Here is a 13,743-nt window from a genome sequence, read left to right as displayed (position 1 = left end):
CAAGTCATGGCAGAAATAGGTTTAATTCAACAGCTAAACGAGGATAAATAATTGCACCTGTACATCATTCACAAGACACACTCAAATACTTACACACACACTCTCTAAACCACTTGTACCTGTGAACAAAACAGTACAGCAGTGATTGAGAAATCAAGTTTAGTCAGTCTTTGTTGGTTGAGATGATTAAGTCTCAGGTGTTGTCCAGTTCAGAGAAATGTACTGTGACTTGTGAACTCTGAAGTCGACTGATCTGTCTCCTCAGCTGCATGATCTCTTCCTCCTGCTCTTCAACCCTTTTCTGCAAACCATGGATCACCTGAGACGGGAAGGGGGTATTGTTTAAATATTTTGCAATTACAATATTATAACACAGGGTACTTTCTGGTGTCACACACAGCGTGGTTACAAATACAGGAAAACAAAGACTGCACATAAAAAATACTTCTGAATAGTTAAAACCCATTTTTTAGGTCAAAAAACATTATACTCGTATTATTTTATTATTCCTTATACTTATATGTTTTTGATTTTACGGGTACAATATGCAACTTCAGACCAAAACAATACTCCCTGACCGCACCCCCCCTCCTCCCCCGGCCCTCTCTTAGTGCAGCTGTTTGAAGGTCTGATCTCCATTCTGATATTACCAGAAAAAAAGATTGTTGGTTCTCCTTCAGTCCTAGTCTTGTGACTACACTCTGACATGATGCCTCTACTTACAGTATCCTATATTTGGCTGGGCGGTCTCTGTTCTCCCACCATTGTGGCAGGGTGAACAGCTGGACAGGGAGGGGTTCACGTTTAAAAAGCATGAATGAAATATGTCTGAACCTCTAAGTGAAATATAAACAAGCTGAAAGAAGCGCCGTCCCATCGGTAAGAACACAGGGCTGAGAACAACAAACCCAGAGGGAGTTTGAATTCACTCTGTTTTCAGAAAGTCATTACACAATGATACACTTATTATATCAAGAAATATTTGATATCCGCTAAATTAATGTTTAAAATGTTGCATATTATACCTTTGATAGCACAAAAAGACATCAGGGTGTTAAATTAAATTCAAAGGTAAACTAGATCCAGAGACAACATACTATGTCTTTACTGCAGAAGAGTTCACTCTGTAGAAGCTGGCTGGCCGTTGGACGAACACTGGGCTCTTTACTCGTCAGGTTAAGGATCAGGTTAGTCAGGAGCGGCCATCTTTGGCTGAAAGAGTCTGGGATTTTTCCCTCACTCAGGTCCTTAAGGGTCCGGACCCTCTCCATCTCTGTCCCAAATGGCTGAAATAGCTCCAAAGCCAGCACCCCAATGCTGTACATGTCCGACTGGTAGAGAACAACCGTACAAATATATGTTTAGCCTTCATAAAATGTTACATAAGAGACACCAATGAAGTTGTAAAATAATAAAATGAACAGGTTTACCTTTGAGTCATAATGTGAGCCATTCAGTTGTTCTGGTGCAGCATAAACAAACGTGCCAACACCTGTAGTATGGGAGGAATCTGGGGGGGAAAAAGTGACTTTTAAGCAAACGGCTCCCTCTATTGGTGATTCTTTGCCATGCACTATAACAAATTAAGAGATGCAGTCTTACCACTTCTGACAGAGGTGGTGCTTTTATGGCCGTCCACTATCATATTGCTGCAGGCCAAACCAAAGTCCCCTATCCGAACATGGCAGTCATGACCATGAAGGAAAATGTTCCTGGGCTGTGAAAAAAACCAAAAACATTATGTCATATTGTAATAAATGTTAAATATATAGTAACATCTGTTTGTTATGAACATGTATTATGTTTTTGCACACACAATTGTGTTTTTATATTTGCGAAGTATTAAAAGCAGAATGCAACAATTTAAGGCTTTCACCCTAAAATTAGATTCTAAACTTAATTTTTTTTTTTTTTGCCTTAAAGGCTTCTATGGGAATGTGGTGGGTTGAAGATCAAATGGCCTTGGATTTACTCGTCTATGTTCATTTGAAGAGGAACAAACTTCCACAGGACTCCGAAGTAAAACTGATAAAACAAATTCCTTTAATCCACAGTTGTGTTAAACAATTTTACTGGATGATTCAAAGTCAAGTTCTCCTAATCAATTAAATATACTAAGGTAAAGAAACCATGTGGCTCGCTCCTTAATTGATCCCCAACTGCCTGAAACCAGTCTAACCCTCCCACAGCACTAAAGCGCTCTCTCACTCTTAAAGTGACAGTAACCTACCTCACTGCTCTAACAGCAATAACATACTGCTTTTAACTTTACAGAACATCCACATGAATTAAATCAAATTACCTTTAGCTGACTTTTAATACATTTTATAACTTAACTTATACAATGAAATCCCTAAAATAAAGATTAACTTTCAACCCAAAATTACACTCCTTATTTATTTACTTTAACATGTATGAATGTAACTTGGCTCCTACAGGGAAGTTGAATAAATGTATTTTTTCTCATAAAATACTGGATGAAGCTATTACACAGGTTGAGATGACAAAAACAAATCCAGCGGATTGATGACAAAATTGTCGTCAAATAAAATGTAAATATTCCAACCTTTCTGACTGCATTAAAAAAAAAAGATTAGTAGGCTATACATGTTTGCAGAGTTATATATCTGCTTAACTAACACTAAAATACTGAACACAGCATCAACCTGTAAATGACTAAGAGGGACGTCACCAGTTCCCATAATAGGCCCCAAACAAAAAAAGTTATCAGTTTTTAACAGGAAGGCTCTGCACCAAACTTACTCTCACATCAACATGGCGAAGTCAAGCTGACTAAAAACACCCAACATGGTAAACGGAAGTAGTTGATGAAACAACCAACCACAGGAAACAACGGTAGCTCAAAGACATTCTAATTGTCGCCCTTGCACCGCCTAATTTACAGCCATCATGAGTTCTTGCTTCGGCAAACCAGAAGAACAAGATCCAACCACCACAGAGCTTCAGGAAGCTTGAGCACAGACAGCTGTGCAGCTAGTCATGCTGACGGGGGGAGAGGAACATGACGATGGCAGCGCTACCTGTCAAGTTTCACAACAATGAATTCTATAACGCCATTATGGATGAAGACTTGGGACGTATAGAGGGCATGTCAAGAGAGTATGGGAGCAACACCCTCATCCAGATGCAACAGGTTGCACCTGGAGAAGTTTTCTGGAAGGTAATGCATTCTCCTTTTTAAGGAATAAGAAAAACGCCTGAAGGATTTGAAAAAGTTTAACTATACATCAAAATATCAGATGAATGTATGCATCTTAAAGTCTCATGATATGAAATCAAAATGATCATGCATATAGGTAATGATAACTAAGAGATGCAACAGAGTGATCTTTTAAAGCTTAGAGAAATAAATTCCTGGACTGTGAGATTACTCACTATTTGCATATTACAGTTTTCTGGTTGTTCTTGTTATGTCTTGTCTTGCTCTAGGGCTTTGCTATCTTCCCTCTTCACCTGGCTGCCTCTTACAGAAGAGTAAAGAGCATGCAGAGGCTGCTCTCTGCAAGGGCGGACCCTGAAATAAGGTCAAGACAAACACACACCCTACCAACATAAACCTCAAAACATCACACCTGTTAATACTGATGAGTTACATGAGGTTACTTCCTCCTTATGAAGTATAAAAAAGAGCTGGATCTCTACACATAACCTCATTTTGGCTGCAGTAGTTTAGATAATACATGAAGTGAGTGAGAGCCTGATTTAAATGTTTATGATTAGACAACATCCTGGTACTGCAAGCACGTGCAGGCAGGGTCCGAAATTAACACCCGCCAAGCGCCAAATGCGGAGGGGGGGGAAATATATTTTTTAACAATTTCTCAATTTCCTGATCTGATAAAAAGATTGAATCTGTGACTTAAATCTGTTATTGATTAAACAGATCATAACCCCTGCTCAATTAAATGTAGGCCTACTGTAACAGATGTGTATGGGACACAAAAACACAAGTTGTTATTTTGGTCGGGAAAAAATGTATTTGGCCGGTGAATTTTTTTAACTACCTGTCACCTAGGCCGGTGAGTCAAAAAGTTAATTTCGGACCCTGCGTGCAGGTCACCTGTTCCTTGTACCTCTCATTCTCTACATTGTCACCTCTTTCACTTTCCCCACCTTACAGGGACCAGCAGGGTCGAACCACTCTACACTTGGTGATAGCCAGCTGGCCGAGCATTCCTACTGGTTTGTCGAAACGACAATCTAAATTCCTGACTGCTGTAATCAGCGCTCGGAGACAGGCAGAGGCCTGTCTGCAGCTCCTCTGTCAGCATGGCGTTGACGTCAATGCAGAGGTAAAACTGTCTCTATTAAACACACCTTTGCATCTTTCTGCACAGCTTCTATCCCGTAAATTGAAAATGCACAGTTAATAAAAATATCTCATCTTTTTGAAGTGTTTTGCCTCAGGTGTGTGTTTCTTGTGGCTCCTCGCTAGGTGGAGGGAGAGAGTCACCAAACGGCTCTCCACCTGTCAGTACGCTACGCTGCACAGTCCGCTGCCCAGACTCTGTTTGTCCATGGTGCTAATGTGAATGCTGTGGACAGCTCTGGGATGACAGCCCTGCATATGGCTGCCGGGATGCTGCATCAGGACCTCATAGCAAGCTTGATCAAGGAGGGAGCAGATTTAAACGCGGTTTGTGCTACTTCTCTCTCTTATGGTGGCTGGCACTTTTTCAATCTTTGCTCAAACTTTAAATATGAAGCAGAAAAAAACAAAGAGAAGAAATGCTTACAGCAGTCGTTTTGGTGCATCCAATAGAAGTAAACGCTAGTGTTGAAGTCAAGACCACACTAACCAAGACCAAGACATACTTGAGACCAGAGTGCTCCGAGACCGAGTCAAGACCAAGACCATAAATATTATTATGAAAAATCCTCATCTTGTGTGCAGCAGACATGTCACTTATTAAACTGTAACACAGAAGGTTGCAGCTGTAACCAGGGGATACAAATGGAATTATGACTGAAATGAAGTTATTTGTTCTTTTAAAAAGAGGCGGTTTCCCTCTAATCACAGTCATGACATGGAAAATAGCCAATCAGTGGTGGTCTTGATTTGAAATCCTGAGTCCGCCCAGTTGGACACCGAGACAAGACCGGGTAAAAATGCTTTGGATTCCGAGGAGAGAACCTTCAAAAAGTGGTCAAGACCAATTTTGAGTACTACAACACTAGTAAAAGCACAGTTGATATTAAGAATATCGACTGCATTCAAAAGCCTATTGGATCATTGTTCATGTGATTGGTAAAATCTGTGATAGAACGTTGAGTGTCTGTCATAAAAAGGGTTTATATTTGAAGGTGTTTATTCTGACCAGGAAAAGGATTAGGAGATCAAATATTCAATCAATTATAATTCAGTCAAATATAAAGCAAAAATAAGAATACGGAATTCAAGAAACGTGCCCAAGTACAGACTTTAAAGAGTGACTTATTTAAGCCCATAAGTCGTTAAATTGCGAGCAAATCAACAACAGCGTAGGTCTCAATTTGAAGAGGCAATTTGTGCTTCAATAATGTTGAAATTATTCATAAAGTTGCCGTCACTCCACAGCCTTAGTGCTCTTAAAGTGTGCATTAGGTTCTATATATCTGCCCTACTCTGAACAAATGTAAATCCTTGACTCTTTCTAGGGGGTGAAGCACTCAGGGAACACTCCTCTGCACCTCGCTGCCATGTCAGTGTCTCTGAAGAGCAGTAAAGTCCTGGAGGAAAACAACCGATGCGTCTCTGAGCTGCTTAAGCAGGGGTCAGAGGTCAATGCAGTCAACAAAGCTGGTGTCACGCCCTTACAGGAGGCCTGCAGCATGGGCAACAAGGAGCTGGTGGACCTCCTGCTCAAACACGGAGCTGACATCAACCAGCTGAGTAACGCCGGGGAGAACTGTTTGTTCCTGTTCCTGAACCACAGGCGGAACGTTCAGAAGCGATCTCTGCTGGCGAAACTCCTCAGTCTGACGTCCCCGCTCACCGTCTACAACCACAGCGGCCTCCTGCCCGGCACCCTGACTCTACCATGTTTCCTCAAACAGAGAGACCAGCTACTCAGGCTCACTCAGCAGCCGAGGAGGCTTCAAGATATCTGCAAGTGTTCTATTTATCTACGACATGTTCAAAGTGAAAGAGACGAGGCGAGGACAGTTCTGCCTGTGAAACTTTACGACTTTGTGTTCAACGTCTGGGAGAATTTACACGTTTCCTTTGGAGACTGATGGTGAAAGGGAACTCATTTAATCACCGTTTAGGTTTGTTTCATGGACACGTTGAATTTGCTGAGCCTTGAAAACATTGCAAACACAAGTTGATGAAATAAAATGGAGCACAGCACTTTACCTTCAGGTCTCTGTGCATGATTCCTCTGGAGTGAATGTACTCCACTCCTTCAAGTATCCTCCTCAGCAGGCTGAGTGTGTGTTCAGTATCCACACACCCATACGGAGCTGAAAGCATAAATGTTTAATATATTTAGTATACATTTATTTATACATTTCTTTATCAAAAGTGTTCTCGGTATGAAGTTCACTTCATTCTATGACATTAGCATTTATTTGCACATGCTAGAAAATCCTTAAGCAATCAAAAGCTGTGCCTCTTTTTTTTTTAAATACAATCTGTGATGAAGCTTTATAATATGATTACAATATTGTAAAGTAGAGCACGTGTTAAAGAATTACTTCTTGAGGTTTGTTCTGGGAGAGGCTTGTTGTTCCTTTCAGAGATCCAGTCCTTCAGTGAGCGCTCACACAGCTGCATCTGGATGTAGAGCATCAGCTGGAACTGTGCCTGGAGATGCAGCAAAATCAAAACTCATTTTTAAACAAACACACTTCGCACTTCAAGGATGATATGAAGCATGACAATCTTAAAAAAAAATAGATATTTTTTTATATGTTTCCTGAAGTCGATCCGAGCTACCTCTTTGGAAGGCTTTGTTGTGCGTTCGTTAGCTTGCTGTGGTCGTTCCTTCTCCATGCAGGAGTTGTTGTTCAGTTCGATGCTGCTCACGCTGAAGTCCTCCTCCAGCAGGGCTGAACTGTCCCAGTCAGTGGCGGGACATCTGGGGGCGTTCATTGGTCCTTGATGTCCCAAGAACACACAGGGGACGTAGTTCTCTGGGATGCGGCGCATTGTCTTGGGACACACCACCTGTCCCTTCTCTAAAGCTTTGACTGTCAGGGTCTCCTTCAGGGGTCCGTTGGCACTCGGGGCAGCCTCCGTCTGTGCCTGACTGAGGCTTTGGAAAACGATAGAGTAGCTGTCGCTGCCGTCAGCGCTCTCATCAGAACTGCAAATGAAAAAAGATGAGATAGATATCATTGATTGTCTAATGGAGTCAGACAAAAACAACAACATTTTTAAAGTGAAATTCAACAGTTGCTGATATGTTGGCTGATAATTTAATTACTGCAATGAAAAGATATCAGTTCAAAACACGTACATTTTTTTCAAAGGCACGACTTAGAATCATGCAAAAGTCTTCTTTCTTAAACAAATTACTTTTACTCAAAACTTTTATATGTTGTGGATCATTATTAGTGCTAAATGTGCTGCAGACAGTGCTGAGAGTAAAAAAGAGCATTGTTTTCTGCGTAGTATGACCTGTCCGATATGTCATATTGGAGTATTTTGGAAAAATGTTAATCATTAGGATTCAACTGAAAAAAAGAAACACAATTTTTGGATTATATCACAGTTTTTAAATCGTAGATCGGATTGTTATTCAGGTCAGCAAAAATAAATAAAAACAAAAAAAAGAAGTTAAAATGAATTACTTTTCCACTCAACTGTCACTGTGAATCTTAATTGCACATCAATTCTCGTATTTGATCCTCAGTTGTCTATATTATTGTTTATTGATCCTTTTTGAATATTAAGTACAAGGGTTCAGATCAATCTTCATAGTTTTTTTTATTTTGGGGTACTTTAGAAAAATCTAAGTTCAACAGTCTAATATAAAAGGGTCAACTTTTAGTATCATTCACTTTGTGACCCACTTCGGAACGTAAACAAACAAACAAACAAAATAAATCTTACCCGTCCTATCTCTGTGATTCATATACAGATAATGAGAGAACTGATATCGGACAAATAATGTTAACTGATAAATTATTTGATTATTGATGTGATATACCTTTTCAACCTTTGGATTTTATTTTCTCTGATGAATTAAAATCCTAAAGAATAAACGTGAGATCAGTTGGTGCTGGATCCTACCTGTCTGGATTCTCTGGAGATTCTAGTGCTGGCAGGTGAGACTCAGGAGCTGTGACAGAGATGATTTGAACATAAAGCATTTCTTCTGATGGGAACAGTCAGTGACTTTGTTCAAACCAGAACAGTAGAGCTTTACTCATTCTAGGAAAGCGGTTAAATACTCACATGTTGCAGGCTGAACGTGCTCCATCCACGCAGTGTGATAACCCACAACGTTGACATGCTGCAGGCTGGACAACACTTTGACTTCCCTCAGGACCTGGAGCACATTACTCTGATTATCAGTTTGTTGGTTCTCTGTTTAAAAGTGTTTGAAGTGATTATTGATGAAGCACTTGTGTCCCACCTTCATGCAGTCTTCCTTTGAGACTTTTTTGATGAGGATTTTCTTCACAGCGTAAAACTGTCCATCCAGTTTGTTCATGACCTACAACATGAAAACACACTGTTTTCATATACTGACTTCATATTCTACTATATGGAGGTTATTAAAACGGAAAAACTGTAACCTCCACCATAACTCATTATTTATTAAAACTGCAATATAATAATAATGAATAATATGTCCATGATAACAAAGTGCAACATTAAAACAAACAGTGCAATTATCTTAAATGTGTGTATATATTCAATCTGACTCTTATTCCTGTAAATATTTCTTGTACATATTATTTAAATCTTACTTACATTCCTATTCTATTTGATTAATATTTTTATTACTATATTTCTACTGCTATACTGTGTATTTTGGAGCAACTGTAACAAATGAATTTCCCTCTGGGATTAATAAAGTATTTCTGATTCTGAAACTGAAGTATGGAGTACAAGGAGTTGAAATACCTTAAAAACATTCCCATAGGATCCTTTTCCAAGCCTACATGTTTCTTCAAATTCTCCAAGGTACCTGGACGTCTGTGCCTGGAACAGTCCATCATTCTGTCTGTGGGGAGGCCAAAAAAAGAAAACAGAGATCTTAATCATCACTCAAACATACCTTAAAAATGTGTGTGTAGCAACTAATAGCAGAAAAAAACAACAACATGAGAGTGCAACCTACTTTATGGCCAGATTGTGTGTGTTTGGGCTGAGACGTTGTTGGCCCTGCAACATGACATGAGGAAAAACACAAATTGTTATAGATCCCGCAGTTCACAAAGTCAATAATGGGGGAAGATTATTTTAGCAATTTCAAAGCCAATTTTGTATTATTTCCCTGGCACAACTTGGCAATAAAATAAGCCAAAATGTAATAAATGAATTAAAAGAACAGGATATATTTGAGCAAAAAATGGCCAGTTCACACCTTTAAGGATTTGATATTTGCATACCCCTGACTTGACATCACTCACTGTTGCATTAGGGCTGGGCGATATGGACCAAAACTCATATCTTGATATTGATTAGCTGAATGGCGATACTCGATATATGTCGATATGTATTTTCTTAACAGTGAAAACACATGGAAAAATAAACCACCTGTTTGTGAATTCAAAAAGTAATATGATAAAATAAAAATGTTCCTTAAATACAATAAAAGAGAGAGAGAGGAGGAGCAGGGTGAAGAGGGACAGACAGTCAGTCATCATCAGTGAGATGAGAAAAAGGTGACCTGGTACCTCTGTAATGTTATTTTAATGCAACATAAACTATATCCATATTAAATATATTGTCTTACCCTATATCTTGTTTGAAAATATATCCATATATCTTAAAAACTCAATATATTTCCCAGCCCTATGTTGCATACTAGCATACACAAGGCAGCAAGGCAGATCCAGGGGTGGCCTTGAAGTTAGGGGGATTATACTTAAATGTTTGCCCTTGCTATAGTTACCCAAAAGTATAATAAAGTAAAGACATCATAACACACACAAAGTGTTACCTGTGGATACAGCGTGGAGCTGGCAGCGTGGAGCAGCTCGGTGAACGCTCGGTTGTGCTGCAGTCTGACCGTGCTGAACTCATCGCTGATGGCCAAAGGTGAGAGGAGGTTCATGGCTGCTAACTGCTGACCAATGACTGCCAGAGGGACGACAAAATCATTTTAAACTTGAATTTGAATCAAGATTTACTTTTTGGCTTCTGTCTTTATTTAGAAAGGAGAGAAGATAAGAGTAGGACATCAGGAGAGAGAGAGAGAGTGAGAGGGGGGTGACAGACTTGAACCCAGGCTGCCCGCTTGGAGGATTAAGCCCCCTGCAAATTGGGGTGTGTGACCTAACCGCCTGGAATTTGAATCTAAAAACAACAATTATTTCTATTTCTAAATGTTCAAGCAGCCTAAATTAATGACAGAGTGTTTTATACTATCTGTGAAATACCACATCTCAGTACATACCTGTAAACAGCATGCGTGAGCGAGCTGGGTTGCTCTCGTAGACGTAGCACAGGTGCTCCAGCAGAGAGCCCAGGAGGAGGTGGTTGGGGATCGCTGAAGCAAAATCCTGAATGGATGGATAATGTCTACCAGCCATTATCACCTCCCCATTATCATCTGTGTCTGAAGCTGAGCATACAAACGAAACAAGAGAAGGAGGAAGCTGTGGTTAAGACTTCCCTGTTTTGTCATGTTTCCATTTTGTTTCTGTGACATTGTTAGAATGAAAAATCCCCTGAGAAAGCGAGATCTCAAAACATGAGTTCAGGATGATTTAAACTTCTAAATGAGAAACACATGGAAACAACATTTCCTCTCGTTAGTCTTACCTTCTTCAATAACCTTTGCTATCATTTCAACAATCTTTTTGTCAACTAGATCCATTTTTTTAAACAAAAACACTTGTGGTCTCAAAGCTGTACTAATGATTGTCCTCGTCTCCCCCAAGTCAAAAACTGATCTTGCTTATACATGAGGGGGCGTGCGCAGAAGTAATGCTTATCTGCCTGTTCCAGCGGACACCAGCCTCCTCCACCTACTGAGCTCTGTAAACATAAAAGCAGGCTGAGGCACCCAGTCACTGTGTAAGAATGAGAAGGAGGCAGCCGCCTGACACTTCTTCACTCTCACTTCATGGAGCAGGATGTGTGCAGGGGCAAGTCCAGACATGTTTGGAGCCAGGAATTAATTCACTGCTGGAGATCCCCGTGACATCACCAGACTGTGCAAGCTTATTAGCATATTTTAGCATAATAAAGGAAATAGGGGAAACTACACTTGACCTTAGGTTTACCCATCACAGCTACTACTCTGGCTGTAAAACCTGCTATATAAAGGTCAGCAGTAAATTCTGAGACAACCACCTTGAAAATGTCTCTGGGGAAAAACTCTGACACAAACCTGTGTTATAAACTGTGACCATGTAGTCTGAAAGATTGCTGCATCTAACAGGCAGGAATGGTCTAATTAAAGACACCTTTTGACCAAGCTATTTTTAGTCAGGTCCTCCTTCTCTTTGCGCAATATCAAATTGCTGGAGTACTCATTTAAGCCTGATGATCAGGGTTGGGCTGTATGGGAAGAAATAGCTAAAGAGCTAAACCCTTCTTATTTTAATTTTTAGAGTGGTTTCAAATCAATACAGGTCAGGCAGTTTGGTTTTTGTTTTACACAAATTTAGAAGCCTTTAACAGATTTGGCATGGCTATTGATGCAGTTCAGAACAGGACTGGACAAACCAAAGATGTATTGTGTCTTGATTTGAAAGGTTGATTGCATGTTCTAAGATGATTCTATAAAGTTGAAATCGATGGAGGTTTATAGTCTGCAGTTTGTGCAACAAAAAAAAAAGGCAATATCATGGCTTGTATAAAATGGAAGACTGTCCAAAGAGTGAAAGGCTAAAAGTGAATAAAAATGTAATTTGTTGCTCAAACTAACACTTTACTGGCCGGATAAACTTGATCTCACTTTTTAAGATTCTGGGGAATGACTTCTGGATGCTAGAATGCCAACTAAATCCAAGAATAAAATAAACATAATAAAGTTATAGATTACGTTGAGTTGGAAAAATGTAGGCGTAAAAATTAATAAATTAGCTTTTATAGATATTAAGGAATTTTTTTTTTTTTTATTATTGTTAAAACATTTCAGAAAATGGACACAGGAAGATACTGGTCTGAAACATTGACATTATTTGCCTTTCCAAGAGTGCAGAATAAATGACATGACCCCTATTCATTGTTTTTATCTTGATATTTGTCAGCTATCGCATTATAATTCTGTATTTTGACACTGTTTCATTTTGTTTCTAAAGAATGTATGACAGTTCATGTTTTATATGCGCCTAACAAAGTACTTTTTACTTTTGACATAATATATTTTAATAATAAAGAGTTAGGGTGAGGTGGGTATAGAAGAGGGGTAGGGACACCCTAAATGATTCCTTAAGTACGCCCTTGTCAGTTTCTAAAGAAAGACAACCCAAGAATCAGACCATACTTGTGTCCTTGTGGCAGATCGGACACTCGCCACCAGATTCAACTCAATAACTGGAATTTCCCACTTAGGAGATGAACTGGAACGCACCAATAATGGAAGAAGAAGACAAGCTGCTTACTGTCAAACTGGACTTCATCATCGTCCTCTTCGCTTGCCAAACTAAACAGACTTATGTTCGTCTCCACCTCGTTTCTCCTGATGGAGCTGATGTTTCGGTGAAGCAAAAGGTCACTGCCACTTCCAGAACAGTCCTCCAACAGCACACGTCCCTTGGTCGATGTTGAACTGTACATTTTTAGTGTGTGGGGAAAAAATAACTGACTAAATGACTAAACAAAACTAAGTGTTTTTTTAAACGCGACCAAAATCACAACAGCTAACCCATATCAGTAAGTGAAGCGTCGAGCCTCACGTTAAATCCCAGTTTCCGAGGAGTTTACATAGTCCTAAAAATGTCCAAAGAAAGCTCACAAGTCCATATGGTGTGTCAGTGGTCAGTGACAACGAACGGCCATGTTTAATGTTGCATTCAAGTGCTGCTCGGGTGGTCCAATTTTCCGAGTTGGGAAGTCGTTCTTCCGACTTCAGTGTGTTCATGTGATTTCAGTTCAGAAAGTCTGAATGTTGTAACAACAGCACAAAAAAGCGTTAATGGTACGAAGAAGAAGATCAGGGAAATGTTACTGTTAAAAGTTATATTTGAGCAAAACTGAATTAATTAAAAGTATGTTAGCATTAACAAAACATATTTTGGACGCCATTTGATGACGATTATGACATCAAGTCGGAAAGTGGGGCACCTAATTATTTTCCGAGTTTCCGAGTTGTTGTTCAGACTTGAGCAGGTGTTCATGTGCATTTTACAACTCAGAAACTCGTTTTTACAATGTGTCCGACACCACATGAATGCAGCATTAGCAGCAGCAGTAAAAAAAGAAAAAATCCTAGGGACCGTCAAACAATGTAGGTGTTTGACTTCACCTGATCAACGCAAAAGAAAAATGGTTTGACGATAAATAAAATCAACTCAAGTTAGACAACACGTGCCCAATGCAAATTTAACTGTTTAATCGCAAATTGTAAAAAGAAAAAAAAAAGACCATAAAACAGAGTGAAGTGTACGTTT

General features: G+C 39.5%; 2 protein-coding genes across 3 annotated transcripts; one reads left to right on the top strand and one right to left on the bottom strand.

Annotated features, from left to right (window-relative positions):
* Positions 1–4: 4 nt before the first annotated feature.
* Positions 5–13,169, bottom strand: eif2ak1 (eukaryotic translation initiation factor 2-alpha kinase 1). Of its 2 annotated transcripts, none has more exons than XM_061027612.1 (15): positions 12,736–13,169; positions 10,578–10,745; positions 10,122–10,258; positions 9,297–9,340; positions 9,080–9,179; positions 8,586–8,666; positions 8,405–8,498; positions 8,240–8,288; positions 6,941–7,310; positions 6,700–6,808; positions 6,359–6,465; positions 1,603–1,717; positions 1,431–1,510; positions 1,098–1,331; positions 5–319 (listed from the first exon to the last, which is right to left on the bottom strand). In XM_061027612.1, exons 1-15 carry the CDS (start codon positions 12,908–12,910, stop codon positions 194–196), a joined length of 1,989 nt encoding a protein of 662 aa, XP_060883595.1. In that variant the 5' UTR covers positions 12,911–13,169; the 3' UTR covers positions 5–193. The 2 variants fall into 2 exon arrangements, with proteins under 2 accessions (XP_060883595.1, XP_060883597.1); XM_061027614.1 differs by lacking the exon at positions 12,736–13,169 and adding an exon at positions 10,946–11,204.
* On the top strand, positions 2,107–6,357 carry LOC132955013 (ankyrin repeat domain-containing protein 61-like). Its single transcript, XM_061027615.1, has 5 exons — positions 2,107–3,181; positions 3,451–3,545; positions 4,142–4,313; positions 4,457–4,657; positions 5,659–6,357. The coding sequence occupies exons 1-5, from the start codon at positions 3,023–3,025 to the stop codon at positions 6,235–6,237; spliced, it is 1,206 nt and encodes a 401-aa protein (XP_060883598.1). The 5' UTR covers positions 2,107–3,022; the 3' UTR covers positions 6,238–6,357.
* Positions 13,170–13,743: the final 574 nt, after the last annotated feature.

This window comes from Labrus mixtus, chromosome 21, assembly GCF_963584025.1.
Source record: "Labrus mixtus chromosome 21, fLabMix1.1, whole genome shotgun sequence".
In the NCBI taxonomy this organism is placed as follows: domain Eukaryota; kingdom Metazoa; phylum Chordata; class Actinopteri; order Labriformes; family Labridae; genus Labrus; species Labrus mixtus.
The sequence above is the reverse complement of the archived record's forward strand: the minus strand, read 5'-3'. Positions and strand labels throughout refer to the sequence as shown.

Bases quoted from the DNA above. Each gene is read 5' to 3' on its own strand.
- eif2ak1 (XM_061027612.1), bottom strand. From the start codon at position 12,910: ATGTACAGTTCAACATCGACCAAGGGACGTGTGCTGTTGGAGGACTGT. The intron at 9,341-10,121 runs GTAACACTTTGT...GTCATGTTGCAG, and splicing joins GCTCCACGCTGTATCCACAG to GGCCAACAACGTCTCAGCCC. The intron at 1,718-6,358 runs GTAAAGTGCTGT...TTTTTTTCACAG, and splicing joins TCATGCACAGAGACCTGAAG to CCCAGGAACATTTTCCTTCA.
- LOC132955013 (XM_061027615.1), top strand. From the start codon at position 3,023: ATGACGATGGCAGCGCTACCTGTCAAGTTTCACAACAATGAATTCTAT. The intron at 3,546-4,141 runs GTCAAGACAAAC...CCCACCTTACAG, and splicing joins AGGGCGGACCCTGAAATAAG to GGACCAGCAGGGTCGAACCA. The intron at 4,314-4,456 runs GTAAAACTGTCT...GCTCCTCGCTAG, and splicing joins GCGTTGACGTCAATGCAGAG to GTGGAGGGAGAGAGTCACCA.